At 44.5% G+C, this 20,054-nt stretch overlaps 1 protein-coding gene across 1 annotated transcript; it reads right to left on the bottom strand.

Moving 5' to 3' along the window:
* Positions 1-3,912: 3,912 nt before the first annotated feature.
* HTR1B (5-hydroxytryptamine receptor 1B) lies at positions 3,913-8,648 on the bottom strand. The gene has a single exon (XM_075554866.1). It carries the CDS (start codon positions 8,067-8,069, stop codon positions 6,891-6,893), a length of 1,179 nt encoding a protein of 392 aa, XP_075410981.1. The 5' UTR covers positions 8,070-8,648; the 3' UTR covers positions 3,913-6,890.
* Positions 8,649-20,054: the final 11,406 nt, after the last annotated feature.

The raw sequence follows: 20,054 nt of genomic DNA, 5'->3' as shown, positions 1-20,054 counted from the left end.
TAGCAAATGGACCTAGACGACCCGGGCATGTGCGCTTAACAAAAAGCACATTTGATACAGCTCTGCCTCGACTTAGCAATCCACTCGTTATGGGTTGCTCTAGCACGGCTCTCCCGAGTGTGTGCTGGGCACATCCGTGTGAGCAGGAGGTCGCTTGAATCTGTTCTCCCCATGCAGGGCGGCCAATGAGTGGCTGACATGGGGAATGTTCCAACAGAGTCAGAGAGGATGTGAGTCATGTCGTCATGTTCATTTCGGCAGGCCAGGAGTGGATTTTTCACAGCATTTACCATAAATGGATCCGACGTCACCATCGTTCTTGTTGGGGACAGGAAATAATATATGGCCATTCCTTATTTTATAAAGATCTCCAGGGAGCGACTTTGAAAAAGAGTGCTTCAATCTTCTGAAATGTGTACACATAAGTCAAAAGGAACGGGAATTTGGTTAGTGGCTGAAGCGATGGTAGGTTTTTTGCACGCCCCCCCCCCGCCCTACCCCAACTATCCTTGAAATAGTGCTAAGCCACTTTATTTGTCAGTTGGCCCAATTCCAGGGACCGACTCTCAAGCAGCACTGACAATCCAAGTGTACAGCTGAGCTGCGGATGTTAACTGTGAAAGTCCAATTGAACTGACAGACATGTGAAATGGCACATAGGAAACTCCCCACCAGGGTCAAAGAAAATTCTGGGGAGTCATAGTTAGGAAATGGCAAAGACTTAACCTCGTCTGTTTTTCCATTTTATACGATCTAGTTTCTGATACAGAAACTTAGCTTTGAGATCCTAAAGATTAGACTCACATTTATAAATGCCTCTTTTTTAATGCAAATGCCAAAATTAGAGACGTGAAAATCTGCCTTCCCAGAAAAGCTGACATATAAGTACACCTTATTTCTGAGGAAAAGGCAACCCTTTCTTTAAATGGTAAATGACAAGCTGCAAGTGCCTTGCAGCTCCAGTTGCATCACCCTTAAACTGATGAAAAATTAAAAAAAAATAAAAACACAGTTGTAAAAAACCAGCATAGCTGTGGAAAATAAATAAATGTAAGTAAATATGAGGGGACCTTAAAATGTTCATGAAAAACTTCCAGTATCTTTTTATTTCATTTCTATGAACTTTATGAAGCCCCTTCGCAATTACTATCATTCTCATAAAAGCTCTCAATGCCACGGAGTCAGTTTCAACTCATGGTGACCCTATAGGATAGGTTTTCCAAGACTGTAAATCTTTACAGGAGTAGAAAATCTCATCTGTCTCAGGTAGTTGGTGGTTTCAAACTGACGACCTTATGGTTAGCAGCCCAACACGTAATCGACTATGCCATTAACTCATGGAGACAACACACCTGCAGAATAGAACTGCTCCACGTAGTTTTGAAACAACAGCCAGTCCTGTCTCTCAGGCGCTTCTCAATGGGTTCAAACCACTAACTTCATGGCTAATTCATCATTTTAGGGCTACAAGTTACCAGGAACGCTTAAGTAAATAATCAGCTCTCTTAATTTTTAATATAAATTATTTTCATTTTAACCTTCCATTGTACCTCGTGCTACATTAATCAAAATCACATCGTTTTAAAATATGAAGGTTTTAGCATTCTTCCAGGACTAAAGATGAATAAGAAAATGAACTGAATTTGCATATATAAAGAAAATGTTCATGGATTTTCTGCTTGCGTTTGTAGCTTTGAAAAATCGGCCGTTTTAAGGCTGCGAGCAACCTTCCTCTTCTTCCTTCGGGTTCATGGATCATCGCTTTCACTGAGATTAGAGAAGGTGAGACTACTGGCAGAGTCCCTGTTGACTGGTGTCCGCATCTACTAAAAAAATTCCGAGGACTCTGCCCCCTGGTGGAAGGTTGAAGAACGGGTTTTGATGAAAGGTGCAGAACCGTCACTTCTTCCCTTTGGGTTTCTTCCCTCCAGAAAAGTAGCGTCACATTTGAAAGTGTGTGCCTCCACTAATTATGTGCTTAGATTAACATCTTACTTTTATATAATTTAAAAATCTTGGGTCATCTAATCAACCCACCACAGGTATAAAAGCATCATTTTAGAAAAACACAGCATTCTTCTATGACCATCATGACTTTACGTAGGTAAGGGGGCAAATGGAAATGGCATGCTGAGGAAAGAGGTCAATGAGACAGGAAATACTGAACAGTGAAAGACAGCCATTCATCTATAAACATGGAAGCGAATTTAGACACGAATAAGAGTGTGCCATATACGGTCACTATGAGTCGGAATCTATTGGATGGCAAGTTTTTTGGGTATGGGGTTTGTTCGTCTTTTAATAGCATTACTGAAGGGCCTTATAGGTTAGTTTGCTAATAGAAGGGTGGGCAGTTCAAACACACCAGGTGCTCCTTGGGGAAAAGATGAGGCTGTTGGTTCCCTTAAATGGTTGACTCTAAAATTATGAGTCAGCATGGCTTACTGAGGAGCTCTGGTCACGCAATGTTTAGGCACTCAGCTGCTAACTGAAAGGTCAGCTGTTCAATGTCATTGGTTGCTTTGTAAAGATTCCCAAAGCAAACCTGTGTAGCTATGGCTAATGAAGTAGCACTACCCCCAGAGGTTCCCCAAAGCTGGGATCTTTCCAGAAGCCAACTGCCACGTCCTTTTGCCATGGAGCAGTCAGTTTACATCCCTTTGGTTAGCAACGGAGGGGGTAAGCACTGCACCACGAGGGTCTGTCCATTCTGTTCTATAGGGAGGCGGGGGGCTGTCCATTCTGTTCTATAGGGAGGAATAATGTGCATTGGAATTGGCTGGAAGGCAATAGACCTGGTTTGGTTTACAAAGTACTGGGTGCAAACTGTCAATGCAGTGGACTGCTAAGTGAAAAGTTGGAGGGTTGAGCCTAACCAGAGCACTGTTGAAGGCTGGCCTAGCAACCTGCTTCAAAAATATTAGCTCCATTGAAAATCCTGAGGAGGACAGTTCTACTCTGGCACACTGGTCATCACCGAGAGTCAGCATTGACTTGATGGGGAAAAGGTAAGTGGTTTAGAGGAACTAAATATATGGTGATTTTCTTTTACGTCATCAGAGATATTAACAACAACAGTAAGTATCGCTACTACTGTCTTTGGGCCGTTAGGACCAGAGTCACCTGCCTCAGAGAGCAAGTGTGAAAACCTAAGGTCTCAGTTCCTTTTTGTCACGTTTCTACCATGAGGCTAGGTTGGTCTTTCTCAGTCCAAACTCTCTCAGGTGGCCCACAGTGGATGCTTGCCACGGACTGCCTGTGTACTGCGGAGACAGGAGGAAGCAATACCTGAGTGAAAGTACTATGTGTTGAGCGCTTTCCACGGTGCAGGTTCTAATCCTTTGCAATAAGTATACGAAGGTGCATTTGGTGTCTGCAGTGCCGTATGCAGTTCAAACCTAGGGCTCTGATACCAGACACCATCTTGGAGTCCCTGGTGTTCAAATTAGTCAATCTCCTCTTCTCAGGTCTCCCCCAAACTTGTTCTTAAGCCAGCTCCTTTTTTTTTCTTCTTTATTTTAAGCACCAAGTGGAACCTTGGAATCTCATGGCCCATCACAGAGCTTACATATTCCAAGAATGCCCATTCAGATAATTCTTGAGATCGTGCGTCTAAAGTTACCATCTTTACAAAAATGTTTCTTTCTAAATGCTTCCTACAGCTATAAATGAAACACTCTAAATCACGTCAGAATGTGACAGTCTTCTACAATATAATTTACCATCAGACTCTTATGATGACTCAAACTTGTGAACACAGCCCAGGTCCACTCAACGAACCTTTTCATAATAATAGGATTAGCACCCAATGCTTTTTAGAACACAAAAGACTTTTATTTCATTATTCTCTTAAATTTCATTTCCAATTACACAGTTGTGGAAGGTGAAATACCAAAGGCAATTTTCAGTCACAGCAACTCCATCAAATACGCATAATCTGAGATTTCAATACTTGAGTGAATTATAGTTCTTTGAGGGTTTCCTGATTAAAGAAGAGAAAATTAAGGTCACACAGGAGAAGTGAAGAATATTTTCTGTAGGAAATTTTTTGAACTCAGTTACCATCCACCCATGGTGCAGTGTCCATTTTTCATAAAGGAAACTCTAAAATCCCTAGAAACGCAAGACAGTATTGGAATCTCTGGATGATATACATTCATATGTTTGTGTAATAACCTGTGCAATTAAACAATATAGAAAACTATTTTCATCATAGCCAATGAAACTAAATTTTCATTTCTGTCAGTTAATCATTTCCATCTTCCATTTTATGATCTGCAAAACAGCCAAGTGTCTAGTTTATAAAACAAACTATGCTATAGGTAGCTGTAACTGAAAAGGAGTTTAACAGTCTTAACTACATACCCCTGGGATGAATAATATACTTTGCATAATCATGTGCGATGCTGGAGGATGATTCTAGAGCTCTTAAAACTACAAAGGTTTGCAAGCTTCTATTTCACACAATATGCTCCAAACTCTGATCAATTCAGCCAAATATTCAAGCAAAAATTGATATGAGTAATCTACAAAATGGCAAAGATCCTCTGGACCTAAACTGGCACTAATATGAGGGAGGACACAGTCATTCCAGGTGCCCTGTAAGGAAAAGATTTGTAGTTGGCTCTTTGTTTCAATGTTTTCCCCTCTCAGGCTCCTAGATATTGACCAAATGGCCTTTTAGACCCAAAGAAAACACAATTGCATAAACAGAAGACAAACATATTAATAACACAACAAACACCGGGTTTTGTGCACATTCCTATCAGTAGCAAGCTAGATTTCTCCATAGGAGAAATGTCACAAGCAATGAATGAGTGAAGAAACGTGGGGGTCCGGGTGAAATAGAGGATTAGCTAATGCTTAAAAGTTTATCTTACTCCAGTGGCAGGTATAAATGGTGATCCAAATTCCCTTTTTGTCCTTTGCTCACATTTGAACTTTTGAAGAGTATGTTTTCAAGTCATTTCCCCAGAGCAGAACTCTGCACAGTAGGCAGGCTGTCTACTTTAGCTCAATACATCCATTGTCTGACAACTTGGACTGGGGAGATTCAAGCAGGGAAGGACTCCATTTTACAAAGACAACTTGCTTCTAGAGACAAGGAGCCACTCTGAAGACTGGGGTGTGGATCTTCTCTGGAATTAGGAGAGCACCTAATACTCTCCATGAGACACTCCCCCACCCGCCCCCGTGCATATGATTCTTTGGGGCGAGTACTTTTATATACAGATAATGCATCTCTTTTGCTTTTCATTTTTCAGATGGACTCTTTCCCTGAACTGTGAAGTCCTCAGGGTAAAGTTCGGATAACAACCAAGTCTTGGTACATCTCAGACAACATCTAAGTCTTGTTGAAATTTGAAAGGGTACGTACATTTAAAAATACTCCAGATATTACATTCCTGGGGTGTCAAGTCAGTGACAAGGTGCAAAGGCTTGCCAAGTTTTCTGCCTGCCTCGTAAACCTCAGGTTTGTCCCAGGAGTTACAAGGAAAACAGGTGCAAGGTTAGCTCTCCTGCACTTTTCTAAAGGTATTGCACTGGCATTTTCTAACATTCTTTGTTGCTGCCCAAACTTCAACAGCCAGGCACTGAAGCAGGTGTTACGTTTGGGTTGTGCCCTCATAGACTCGTGAGGGCATTGACTGCATTGGACAGATGAGCGCCGCTTCTCTTGGTTACTTTACACGTTAGCACACAAGGGAATTACAGATGGAAAGGAGAGTGCAAATGGCTATCAGAAAAAAGTCTCATGCATTTTAAGATTTTTTTACAAGTCAAAATATACATTCTCCTATTGCCCTCCATTCCTAAGTCACATAAGAACCATTCCTATGTCACCAGTCTCCTTCACATTTCACTGGCTTGGATAAGAAACAAATATATGCTTCTTGATGAAGAGCAGTATTTCTGTAATATTAATCAATTTGAATGATTCCATTGGTAGCAGCTGTTTGGGCTGAGTCACCCAGCACATCCTCCATGTATGGGGATTTCAACATGGAAAAGCACAGGCACATGAAGTTAGGAAGAGAAATAAAGCCATCAGCAGACTTTGGCACTAGCACACACCACGTCTTGCATGTGTTGTGAAAAATGTGGTTCGACAATCGCGAATCAGGAATGGGGAAGAAAGGAGGAAATCTGCGGAAAGCAAACCATCAGAGGTGTTGGTTCTCAGTTCACTCTCCCCATCTCCCATTCTGAACCCCCACCCCCACTCCATGTCAATGGTCATAAAAATAGAGATTTAACATCAGGATTTTGTTGTCAATTCTTCAGGGTTTCTCTGCACCATCCAAGCCTCACTTAAGGTTTGAAGCACCAAATCCACAAGTTTCTCCAACCAAGTTTAGATCAACGAAAACTGAAGACTGAGGGACGCCCAAGTAACTCTTCACAGGTGGAGTCGCAACACCAAGTTTTCCCTGAAACAAAGGGAATGAAACATCTAGTTCAAGTAACTGCCAGGCTGCGTGTAGATCTGTCTCATGCGTAGGCGTCACCAATTCTAAGTACCACCGCTTCTAGAGGGCATCCTCCATGCCATCAAAGCTGGACAAAGACCACCTTTGCATCAACTTACAAAGAGAGAGGCAACCCCCCTTCTGATTGGTCGCTGCAAGGTCAGTGCTGAGCTGGAGGCTTGGGGGAGGCAAGGACCCTCCTCTTTAGCGGGGAAAGCTCTGCATTCCTCTGACCAGTTCTTTCAGTGTTCTCTCTGCGGGGTGGGAGGCTGTCCTGGCGTCTCAGGATCCACTGCCCTGGCCCAGGAGAGACTCCTTCTGACCCAGTTAATAGTGAAAGAAGAGCCTACCTTACCTGCAGAAATCAGACCCAACATGGTCCCCATAGGCCACTTGGGCGACCCCACTGCAAATGACAAGTCAACGTAGTATGCACTGAAAGCGGATCAGTTTGTGGAATGCTTGTTTGAAATCCTCGTTGGACATGGTGTAGATGATGGGGTTGATGAGGGAATTGAGATAACCCAGCCACGTGAAGAAGTCAAAGATGGCCAGGTGGAACCAGCAGGCACCCTGGCAAATAGGCAACACCAGGGAGATGATGAAGAAGGGCAGCCAACACACAATAAACGCTCCCAGTATGATGCCCAGGGTCTTGGTGGCTTTGCGCTCCCTAGCGGCCATCAGTTTCTTCTTCTCCAGCAGGGCGTCGGAGACCCTCACTTTGACTTGGTTCACGTACACAGGAGACCCGGATTCGCTGGGCATGTCGGGGGCCCGCGAGTTAATGGAGGTAACCGAGGATGTAGACCCAGGGGAATCGGTTATCAGCTGGGCTCGGGTCAAGCGCTTGCCGGTCCGGTTGGGCGTCTGTTTCAAGATCCGCGAGCGGGCTTCCACATAGATGCGGCCATAGAGGGCGATGAGGAGCAGGGTGGGGAAGTAGAACGCGCCCACCGTGGAGTAGACCGTGTAGAGGATGTGGTCTGTGTTCACCACGCAGTCCGACACCTCCTCCTCGGCCTTGGCCTGGCGCCAGAAGAAGGGCGGCAGGGAGATGGAGATGGAGAAGACCCAGACCAGCGCGATCATGCCCGCTGCTCTCTTGGGCGTTCTTTTGGCCGAGTACTCCACCGCGTCCGTGATGGCCCAGTAACGGTCCAGCGCGATGACACAGAGGTGCAGGATGGAAGCAGTGCAACAGGTGATGTCGGACGACAGCCAGAAGTCGCAGACCACCTGGCCCAGCGTCCAGCGCCCGGTGACCGTGTACATGGTGCTGATGGGCATCACCAGGATGGACACGAGCAGGTCGGTGACCGCCAAGGAGGCGATCAAGTAGTTGGCTGGGGTGTGCAGTTTCCGGGTCCGGTACACAGTGGCAATCACGAAAGCGTTGGAAAGCGTGGTGGCTAAGGTGATCAGGGACAGCAGGATGACCAGCAGCACTTTCCAGGGCAGCGCAACCGAGTCCTGGTAAATGTAGCCTTGGGCGCTGCAGTTGGGGGAGCGAGTCATCGAGAGGTTGGCCTCCTGAACCTCGGTGGAGCCCACCGGCGGCGGCAGCGATGGGGCACATGGCGTGCCCGGCTCCTCCATGGCTCTCTGTGCCCTTGACCAGGAGCAGCACAGTTCTTAGGCAAGGACTGGTGGAGCTGGAGCAAGGAAGGACCTGGTGGCCCACCGCGGGTCTAGCCTTCTCCGTTGCTTATCCTCCTTCCGTAGATTGCTCAAGGACTCCCCTTGCCCAGCTGCCAGGCCACAACTTGAAGTCCTGGGCGCGGCAGCCTCAGGCGGAGGGCTGGTCTGTGCGTCCCCTGCACTTCCGTGCGCCCGGCGCAGTGGCTGCGGCTCAGGCGGCTCCTCTCCACGCCCCGTCTCCGCCTGGGCTGGGTCGGGACTGGCCCTTCGAGTCCCCTCCTGCCCTAGTTCCCACGTCTCATGACGGGTGGGGGCGATGTTATTTGGGGAGGAGGCTGCAGCGAAGTGGGGGGTCTCTTACCCCAGTCGCTCGGGGCTGAGCAGCTCCCAAACCCGGGCGCCCCGGGATCCGCAGACTGGGCGCGCAGGAGTTTCTTAGCTGTCTAGGCGAGAGCGGGTGGGCCCGCCAGGACCCCACGCCTGGCATTCCCACCCTTCGCCCCCCGACCCCCGACCCCCGAGGGGCAGTTTCCCTGCTGTGGCCTCTGCCGCCCGGAGCCGAGCCGGCGGGTGGAGTCGGAGAGGCGCGCCTCGCGCCGCACCGGAGCTCTGCCCTCCCGCCCGTTCACACGCGGGCGAGCTGCCCCGCCGAGACGGGGTTGCGATAGGGGGTCTCCGAGGGCTATGGCCATGGCTTCTGGGGCCGTGCCGCTGCCGCCTCTGGCCCCCGGGCCCCTCCTGGAGCCATGGTGCTGGCGCGCCGGCGAGCGGGGCAGGGGCAGGTGCGGGCGGAGCTGGAAGGACCTGCCAGGCGGGCGAGCAGCAGCCCCGGAGGAGTGTGTGAGCGGCGCCACCGCCGGGCTCCTTTTATAGAGTCGTCCTGGCGCGGTCTGCGGCCAGCAGCGCAACTCGTGCGGCGGCGAACGAGCGCCCGCCCCGCAGCACCTTGCCTTCTCCCACTCCCTCCCTCCCTCCCTCCCTCCCTCCCTCCCTCCTTTTCTCCTTTCCCCTTCCCTGCTGAGCTGAGCTGGCACCTCTGGGCCCTACCTTCCTCTTGCCCCACCTCCAATCCTTGACCCCCTCTTCCCACCCTGGCACCCTGGCCCCCCAGTTCTCCTCTGGCCTCTGCTAGCTCAGGTGCCCGCTGCGTGCCTCGCCAGTCTGACCCACGGCCTTGTGGCCGCCTGGAGACAGTCTGCACGGGGGCTTCCTGGACTACTCCTTCGACATCCCCCCCATCCCCCGCACCCCACCAGGCCTGGACTAGGCCAGTGTGTGGCTTCTCCACTCAGGAATCCCATCCAGCTCTGCGGGCCACACCCAGGTTAGGAGGAGGTGCCGGTAACATTGCCAAAGAAGGAAATGACCGATAAGTCCAAATACTTTAAGCTTGAAATGACATTCAACTCTTGGTACATAGCAAACTAGCTTTAGGAATTTGCGTTTCCCCCTCCCCCTCAACCATGAGTCAATAGGAGGTGAAAAGGGAGGGAGGAGCTCTGGGCAACAACATAAAAGTATCACAAATAAGCCAACAGTGTGTGAGTTTAAGCGGTGCCCTGTACCAGCAGCTCAGTAGTTGAGCGCCCTGGAAGCAGTTTTCTTCCTCGGCCTACCTAGAAAGAGGCACTCCGGTTTCAAACAAAACAGGCCGTAAGTTAAGACCCCAAGTACACCACCTTTGGCCTAAAAAGAATACACTAAGAAATCGGTAAGCAATTTCAATTCCGAGGAACGATCATCCAGAGTGTGCTGACAAACCAGTGCTCAGATTTTCTCTCTCGGCTGCTAATCTTAGGAAATAAATGTGGAACAGAGCTGAGGTACCAATTGGAGAAAGTTAAAGGAAAAGGGTTAAGAAAGGACACTGCCCATGCCCATGGGGCCCAGTGATTTCTACTAGGGAAGAATCTCTGGCACCTTGTTCAGTGTTTGGCCTGTGCTTGAAATCGGTTCATTCTGGTTTGACTCCATACTGAAAGTTTGCATTTCCGCTCCACATGTACTGAGCCAGGGTCAGGTGATGCTTACCTAAAGAGTGCCTATGTGCATGGATCTCTGGAAGGAAGGTGCAGTTTTCAGCAGGGATTCCAGTGACCCTAACCGAGTCCCGTGTTTGGCACATAGAACGTATGCAATCGCATCCTCTTTGGTCTCAAGAGTCAGAGATTATCCAGTGTTAGAGAAAAATGCAAGTTTTTTTTACGAGATAAGAGCTTTTTGCCCAAAGCTGAATAGTAGCTCTGGCCTGCTCCCCTTATCCCTCCCACCCCCACATTCCACAAATTGCCACTGGGTTGATGCCAGACTGCAAACCTTTAGGTGAATGGACAGCCTCACTTTCTCCTGCAGAGTGGCTTCTGTGTTTGAACCATCAACCTTGTGGTTAGTAGCCCAAGGCCTAATCCACAGCACACCAAGGCCCCTTAGCTCAAAGGGAGGACCCAACCTTAATTCCTGAGTCTCCCAAACAGGAAGGTAGGCACCAAATGGAATGCCTACTCTGCTGCCACTTTTTTAGCACCAGGACACAGAGGCCAGCCGGAACCTCATTGTCAAGTCACTGATATTGCAGGAGAGGCAGACAGACAGGAACAAGAAATGCCCTTTCATACCGTCTTTAAAGGTTATGAAGAAACTAGCATGTACGTTCATTGAAAGTGAGGGCTGCTCCTTTAACTAAGGCGGCAATGCTCCAACAAAGTCCTTGTCTGCGGACTGGACTGCAGCAGCATGCGCTGGTGAAAGCCCAGCCTTCCCTTCACTTTCCTCTCCTCCTCCCTGGTGCTCTCTGCACCTTGACAGCCAAACCGGAGCCTGAGTTGTACCCTGCTTTAAGGGGTCCTCCGCGTCATGGTCTCACCCTACACCTCCACATCCAGCTGCCTAGCTAAACTTCCTTATTTTGAGAACCGCAACACACTCCAGACACCAGAGAGGGAATCTGAGCAAGCGATCTTAGCCGCTAGGTGGGGGCGTTGGCCTGGATGGAGTTTATGTGTTTGGGGAGGGCGGTGCCCAGGGATGGGGTCTGGGCAAGCAGCAAGAAAGGAATTTTCTAGGATTTTAGGGAAGCTGGGAAAGAGATGGAATTTTCCAGATCAGTCTGAGTGGGGTGGGGTGGGGGGGTAGCAAGAGGAGGGGACGAGGAATGGAGAAGAATGTTCCAGCTGAAAGCACCCCACCCCCACCCCCCCTCGGCCCCTTCGTAAGCAGGAGAAAATCACGTGCAGCACCTTGCTTTGGACCTGTAGCTTTCTCCGGAACCCACAACCCAAAGCTAACCAGCCACCTCTAAGCGGAGTTTAATCACGTTTGCGACCTTGCGCCCCGCAGTCCCACAGACCAGGTTTTGGCTAAATTCAGCAGAAGGCTACATTTCTTTAACATGCAGGTCCGCGCCTTCTTCGTTTTAAAAGAGATCAAACGCAGGTGGATGCATGTAGTGTGCATGTCTTTGAAACTTCCTGACAGCTGGGGACCCGGGCGCCACAGCCTGTGCCTAAGAGGGATCCGTCCCCTGAGCATTGTCTACTCCCTCTCCCTGCAGCCCCATGCAGTGATGGGAGAAATTGGGAATTCAGCGGGACAACTTTGTCCCTTCCTGTGCCCACAGGGAGGGAAGGAGCCCTAGAAGTTAGTTGGGTGGAAATAAACTCCTGTTTGGCGACCGCACAGTAAATCTGCGAATTAATGTACTCCTCTTACCGGTTCCTCTCCGGTGGCTTTTCAGCAGCAGCTGAGGAGGCAGAAGATGAGCCTTGAAAGCAATAAAGCCTAGGATAGGATACTAAGCAGGCCACAGTTTGGAGCTGGGGGGGAAGGGGACACAGAAGAGTTGCCCCAAGGAGACCTCTCTTATTCTAGAAAGATCTGGGGCAGCAGCAAATGGGAGTTTCGAGAAGTGGTTTGGAGCTGGGCACTAACTAAATCCAACGTGATGAGGAGCTGCCCATTCCACCACAGAGCAAGCCAAATAAAGGCCCCTAGGACTGCATGTAACTTACTGTGCTGGAAGTTCAGACCAGAAGCCCTGCCAGTCCAATCACCACTCTTGCCAGGTGCAGTTGGATCTTACAGGTAGCATTCCCTGGGGCTCCCCTGCTTCCCAGAAATGGACTTTTAACAGAGAACTAGAAACAGGACCAAAGAAATCATACATAGCTTTGTCTTTGTTTTGTTAGAATTGAAAGGCTTGGTGGGGGAGGGAGGGAAAAATGAGGAACTGATATAAAGGGCTCAAGTAGAAAGAAAATGTTTTGAAAATGATGATGGCAACAAATGTACAAATGTGCTTGACAAAATGGGCCAATGTGTGGATTGTGATAAGGGCTGTAAGAGCCCCCAATAAAAGTACTTTTTAAAAATTGAAAGGCTCTAGCACTCTTGCTACAATCTCTGTTCATTTGATAGAAAGAACACACACACACACACACACACCATTTGGAAAATCGGTAGCCACAAAATGGGAAAAGATAGTCATTTGCTTCTTCTCCCGAGTCCAGTTTCCTCATTCCATCACCAGTATATATTTTTAATATCATGCAAGAAGTGGGCACAGGAAAGTTCCGGGTCAGCACATCCTCCTGCAGTGGCAGCCCACTCATTGATTCCTCCTTTATTTTCCCCAGTAACTCTATTCCTTTAAAAGTGTATGTGTCATAATGAAACACACAAATGCGTTGGTTTTTACCATCCTTTGTGTCTTCACTGATGAAAATAAGAAAATGTTCAGATAAGTGAAAATAAGTAAGCATAATAGATGCTTTGTATAATTTTGCATGTGGATTTCGGGGTGTCTAGCCCTGGTGGCCTAATGGTTAGGAGTCAGGCTACTACACACAAGTCAGCAGTTGAAATCAACTCACAGTGGCAGTTGTACCTACAGGGTAGCTAAGAATCCGTAAAATCGGGTGGAAGTGAGTATGGTTGGTTTTGAGAACAGTGCTGAGGCCAGGTTTGTCTCCTTATGCATGTACTGCACAAGGGCCTTACAGTCAGTATCTGTGTCACATGGAATTGGTGTGTTGCATGCTTGATTATAGACCTTTAAGTCTTACCAAATAATAAAATGCAGGTAGTATAATTCAATATCTGAGCATAAATAATTATGTCATATGTTTAGATATGGGTACAAGTACTGTATAAGTCATACTTGTATGTAAGTGAAAATACAAATACTATATTTGTATTTAATTTTATATAGCAAATATGCATCACTCAGACATTTTCTAATGCCCGTCTCTGTAATAATAAGAACTTTTTTATATTGAACAGATACCTACACAGACAGATTGGACTAGTTCAAAGCTAGCCTAGTACAAAGTAGCAGATGAGTGAGTTTCTGCTTAAGATCTCAGTCATTTATTTCCTAGTTGAAGACCTAGGATTTAGAAGAAAGTTTCCAACATAAATCTACATAAGTTAGCCCAGGTGCATGGAGGAATTTCAAGTTCCTTGGACAAACAGTAATTAGAAATATTTGGTTGGAAAAGCAGTGCCAATGGTCCCCCAGGTTGGGCACAACTGGCAGCTTTATGATGGGTGGTGTCATTGGGCAGCTCTCTTCAGGGAAAAGCCTCTCTCGAAAAAAATCACAGAATTGAATAATGAAGTCCATTTGGCTTAAGGAAAGAAGCAATAGGAATCAGACGTTTATCTAGAGGCCTTCTTTTCAAACCAGGAGTAAAGCAGCAGCGTTCTGTGCAATTAGCTCTGCTCTTCCAAAGAAAACAAGCTGTTTTATGACGCCGTCCTCTGCAATCAATGCATAATAATCATTATCCTTTATTGAGCACTCTGTCCTAAGCCACATGCTGTTCCATATACATTCGTTTATTACTTAAAATACACAGCAAATTGCCATTTTCATCCTTGTTTTCTGAGGTTTAGAGAATTTAAGAAAATTGGCTGATGCCTTGCTTTGTAAGCAACAGAACCAGTTTTGAAATCCAAATATTTGTTTTCAAGATTTAGTTGTAAGTCATTCACTCAAATTAGTTTCAGTGGCCGTTTGGATATGACCATCCTGCCTGTTATTTTGTTTCGTCCCATCTGGAGCAGACTTCACTGCTCATAGCTATTGAGATCTCCAGGAAAATCTTCACTTTGGTGTCTTACATTTTTTATAAAGCACTTAGGGCTAAACGAGGTTACCACAGTATACCATAATTATGTTTAACCAGCAAGTCATCATTTCAAAAGCAATTCAGATAGGTAATTTCTTACTACAATTTCTGAAGTCCACAGCCCAAATGGGAACCACACTAAAGTCTGTACCCCAGATGATTCTTGACTCCCCTTCCTAATCTTACTTAATTACCTTGATAACATTCTTCCTTTTCTGTCTCATCCTTTTTCTTTTAACTTCTCTGTCTCCTCATCCTTCACACACACACACACACACACACACACACGTGCTGGTCACTGGGGCTGGTGTAATCATTTCTAGTCTAGAAGAATCCTTCAAACATTTATCTAGTTTCTTCTATGAATGTCTGCTTTGTGTAGCAAGAAAACAAGAGAAGAGGGCATCGTTATTAAAATAGTCTGGGATTGCTTAGCAGAGCATGCCCCATCCAGAATTAAAAGGTCTACGTTACACATATGTAAGGTTGTCCTTCCAAACACTTGCAAGATTTGGAAAGTAAGTGAAGTTCAAATCGCAGAAAACAGGACTGAATATTCTGCAGTATTCCAGGACAGAAAAGGCATAGCTGTTCTAGGTCCCAATAAAAAAATCGACCACAGAAAGGCACAAAAGCCAGGATGAATCAACAATGGATTGAGTCGAACTGTCAGTGAGCCTGGTTGATATAATCAAGCTCCTTAGCATTCTGCCTAAAAGTGGAAAGGGTGAATACACTCTGGAGAAAACAATATCATCGACAGCTTCCAAAATCTAATGTATAAGATATCTGATTATAATTAAAAATGACAAGCTTAGCTGAAATAAAAATGTGACCAATAATTTTTTTAAAAAAGCAAAACTAGATGACAGAAACAGATCTATGTATAATTCTGACAATTCCGTGTCAAAAGAAGGCCAATCCCAACCCACTCTCATGGAGTTGAATCTGATTCGTAGTGAGCTAGAGGGATTCTCAGACTCTAAATATTTAAGGGGACAGACAACTTCTCAAGTTGTTCAACAGCTGGTGGGTTTGAACGTCCAGTCTTGTGGTTAGCAGTCCAAAGCTCATGCCACAATGTCACCATGGCTCTTTAATATGATTACAACATATATGTTAAACAAAATAAAGGAAAACTGGACAAAGTGAATGGAAATACAAGTAATTCTAACTGTGAATAGAGATATTTCAGCAGACTCAAATGGAATCATTAGAAATATACATGGAGCCCCTGATATCACGGATATGCGTGTAAAAAGCTCCCCCACACAGAAGACAAGACTAGTCAAAAGAATGTTCAAACTGTAGCAGAGAGAAGGAACGTGAAGAGGATAGAAAGAGGAGCCATGGGCTGAGACAAATAATCTACAATACTTTGATGAAAGGAGAGATGCAAGAGAATGAAACACAAAATGTATTTAAAGAGAGAATTACCAAAGAATTAAAGAAAATAGTGACTACATCAAAGACAGTATCGAAAGTGCACAAAGACCTCCAGGCAGAGTGAGTGAAAGAAAGCCAATGCCAAGCACGGAATAGTCAGACTGATGGGGGCAGGGAGGACCAGGACAAAGAAAAAGTTCCACAAGCTGCCAGAGAAAAAGAACTTAATAAAAAAAATGAAACAAAAAACTTACTTACGTTCAGAGAAGCATGCATGAAAGTAGGGCTACCTCTTCAGGAGGAACTGCGCAGGTCAGGAGGTAATGTATTGAAAGGATTTAATAGCTGGAAGGTAAAACCAAGGGCAATAACAGGACCAAAAACTGTTAACTAGGAATTCTATGCCTAGCGTGAATGACAAAGGTTGTTAGACAAGATGAAAGGGTTTGTCGACAGCAGACCAGGACTACCAGAAACAATACAGGGAGTGCCTTAGACTGAATAAAAATGATAGCACATGGAGACGTGGATCGAAAGGAAGAATGAAGAGCATCGGAGCATATAAATACATGAGAAGATATAATAGTCACCATGACCACAATGGTAAGCTGTCTTAGGAAGTTTCAGAAAGTGAAATCTATGACCCAAATCATACAAAAGACTGCTATCCCCAAAGAAAAGAATAAACAGAATTCTCTCATTGTTATACCCTCCCAAAAAATCAAGGATGCATAATGTAAAAATCTGAGGTAACACTTTAAAAATGAATACAAGGATAAAAATGAACAATCATTGGTTAATGTGAGGAAAGCCAGAAGAGGGCAAGTAAAGGAACCATGAGAAGGGAAAAGAAAACAAAATAAAACAGCTGGACATTTAAACCCACTCATTATTAATTCCAATAATATACATAGATCCAACCTACCAAACAAAATACAAAGAAATACGATCTGCTTTCTTTTGTAAAATACATACTTTGCTTCTTTAAAAATAAAAGATATTTGAAAGGTGAATAGTGGCAAAATGATGTGCCATGTAAATTGGAAGCAACAGAATGTTTATATGGTTATGTATTAGAAAAGCTGACTTTAATGCAAGAAACATCACTAGAAATAAAGAGGACCTTTTTCTTTAATAACAGAAGGACCAACTCAATAAAAAGATAAAATAATTTAAATATCAGAATCACAAAAACTCACAATATATGAAGCACACTTCGGTGGGACAAATAGGGTAATAGGCAAGGCCATAATCATATTTATAGATATCAGCACAACTTTTATAGTATCTGATAAAGTTATAATGCATGATTTTTAAAACAAAATCTTGAGGTTATGAATGATTTAAACAATACACTTGACCAAGTTAAATTGAATGACATAAAAACATGCTGTTTCCAACAAGTGAAAAATAAAGACAAATTTTAGATAACATGCAACATCTAAAAGCAAGTAGTACATGTTCTAAACAAGCCCTTTAGCAAAGAAGATAAATGGATGACAAGCATATAAAAAGATGATCAAGGTGTCATCCAGCTAGTTTGGATTCAAGAGACCGTATGAAATACAGTAGAATTGCCCTATAGTGTTACCTAGGCTGTCGTCTTTACGGGAGCAGAAAGTCAGTTGAGTAGTTTAAAAGTTGCTACCTTTTGGACAATAACCTACTTGTGTGTTGTCAAGTTGATTCTGAGCCCTATCCCCCAAGCCCCCACTCCCACCCCCTGCCTCCACACAAACCAACCAAGCCACTGCCATCCTATGAAGTCTGGCTCATAATGACCCCGGGCAGCATTTCCAAGACTGTAGATCTTTACTGGCGCAGATTCATGTTTCCTCCACAGAGAACCTGGTAGTTTTGAATCACAGATGGATCGATCCCTTAGCGGAGGGATCCTTACCTAACTGTGTCATCAGGGCTCCTGAGTAGTCCTTCCTTAGAGGAAGAATGTCTAAAATATACTGACAATTCCAAATACTAACAAAGGTGCAGAACCACTGTGACCAGAGATGGGAATAAAGAATGACAAAGACAGCTTTGTAAACCAGTTTAGCACATGTTTATGAGAGGAAGTATCATATCACACCTATCATATGATTCAGTAATTCTCCAAGAAAAATGAAACTTAGGTCCACACAGAAATATGTACATAAATATTGACAATATTTCTATTTATAATTGACCAATTTTATAAGTGGTGCAAATATCTTTCAACTAATAAATAAATAAATGAATTGTAGTGCATCTATCCAGGGGAATATTATTCAACAATACAATGGAATGAACTATTGATTGAAGCAACACTATGGATAAATCTTAAATACATTTTACTAACTGAAATAAAGTAAATTCAAAATTATATATTCATATGGCTTTCTCTTTTTATTTTTTACTCTCTGTTATGAATTGCTTGAAGGTTATAGTTTACAGGACAGGTGTTTCCGTTTTACCTGCCACAGCCCATACACATTTTGTTTCGCCTCATTTATTACAATTTGCTCAATGTAACCGCTTCACTCACTTCCGCCCTGTGTTTCTTATTCCCACTTCACCCTCTGGCATGACCCTTCTGGAGATTGTGCTTGTGAAGAGACCTCACTGGCATGAGTGTGCTTCTCATGCACCTGCCATTTGGCTGAAACTGAGTCACTGGAATGAGTTCAGATTCAGACCTGAAGGGCGGACCCCTGGAAAATCTGAGAGGAAATCACATCAGTGATTATCAGTACTTGGACTTCTTTGTGATGGGGTATCTCAGGAAAACTTTTTAACTATGATATTAGATACATTATTCAAAGTATTTGTAAACAGACATAGAAATGTAAGCAAAATTAATCAGATTTAAAACAAACAACGAGAATGTGAGGGAAAGAAACTGGAGGCAAATTGTGACAAATTAAAGGAGCTATATGATAAACAAATTTGCTAACCATACTGAAGAGGATGAGAAAGAAAGTTGTTGATCCATAAAATTTTGGAAAATAATGTCTCAGCTTAATACTTCAAAGCTAATGATAATAAAGAATCATACACAAAATGAACCCAAAGTTAAAATTTCCCCCTCAGAGATTGGGCTAGGAATTCTGATATGACTTCACTTTTATACCACTGCTGTTTTTTTACCCTGTTTCCTCGAAAATAAAACAGTGTCTTATATTAATTTTTGCTCCCAAAGATGTGCGAGGTCTTATTTTCAGGGAATGTCTTATATTTCCATAAAGAAGAATACGGTATACATTTATTGTTGAACAAAAAAGGAAATTTATTACCTGTATATGGTACGGTAGTAGTTGTCATCACAAACCAGCATAACCAGACAAACTGTGAATCCTACAATATCAAGAATTTCTTGTTACTATAATTATTTCCATGTACAACAATATATGGTACATTTACTCATTTATTCAATGATAGTCACGTCATCATTTTGAAACATCATGATAATAATCCAAACCCTTATTTTGGGGGGGGGGGGTGCCTTATAATTCAGCAAGAGGCAAAACTGTAAGTAGGTCTTATTTTGGGGGATGTCTTACTTTCGGGGAAATGGGATAGGTGCCTTCTATTTGACTTGAACTTGTAGTTAGACTATGTTACAGAGGAGCACCACGCCATTGGTTTTCAGGACTGCAACCTTTCAGAAGGAGCTCGCCACGCCTATCTTCCAAGGTACCTCTAGTTGGGTTCAGACCTCCAACTTCTCAGCTAAGGGTCCACTGCTTTTCATGGTCCAGGTTGACCAAATAAGTAAATAGTTTGAAGATAGTGACAATTCAATTGTTGGAAGAATAAGTCATCCACCAAAATAAGTGCACAGGAAGAGGGCAGGGGAGGAGACGGAAATAGAATCCTTGGTTTCAACATGAATTCTTTAATAAAAATAGCTGGGGAAGTTGAGAGAACTGTTGATTCCAAATCTGATTTAAAGCAAAGTCAAGATAAGCCAGATTGCCTTATAAGTGCCAGCAAGTATGAACGTGCTAACTATTGGGAGATGCGAGAGGAGAGAGAGAGAGGAAGGGGAAACAAGAGAGAGAGAGAGAGAGAGAGAGAGAGAGAGAGAGAGAGAGAGAGAGAGAGAGAGAGAGAGAGAGAGAGAGAGAGAACGGAACAGAAGAGAGCAGAAAGGAAGCAAAGGGAAGAGAAAGAGAGGGAAAAACAAGAGAAGCAAAGGAAACTCTAAAAAAAAAAAAAAACACAGAGGAGTCATATCAAAAGCACCCAGGAGCTATCCTGAAAAACTCTCAATAGATCAAGCTGAAATAAACTGAACAAAATAATTAATAATTTGGGATCCTTATACATATTATCATGGAGTCCTGGTGGCTCAGTGGGCTACAAGATGGATTGCTCACCAGAAGGTCAGCTGTTAGAACCCAGCCGCTTCCCCTTGGGAGAACGATGAAGCTTTCTACTCCCTTAGAGGTTT

Source organism: Tenrec ecaudatus, chromosome 7 (genome assembly GCF_050624435.1).
Source record: "Tenrec ecaudatus isolate mTenEca1 chromosome 7, mTenEca1.hap1, whole genome shotgun sequence".
NCBI classification, from domain to species: domain Eukaryota; kingdom Metazoa; phylum Chordata; class Mammalia; order Afrosoricida; family Tenrecidae; genus Tenrec; species Tenrec ecaudatus.
The sequence above is the reverse complement of the archived record's forward strand: the minus strand, read 5'-3'. Positions and strand labels throughout refer to the sequence as shown.

What these genes read in the sequence shown, in the direction of transcription:
- HTR1B (XM_075554866.1), bottom strand. Translation starts at nt 8,069, where the DNA reads ATGGAGGAGCCGGGCACGCCATGTGCCCCATCGCTGCCGCCGCCGGTG.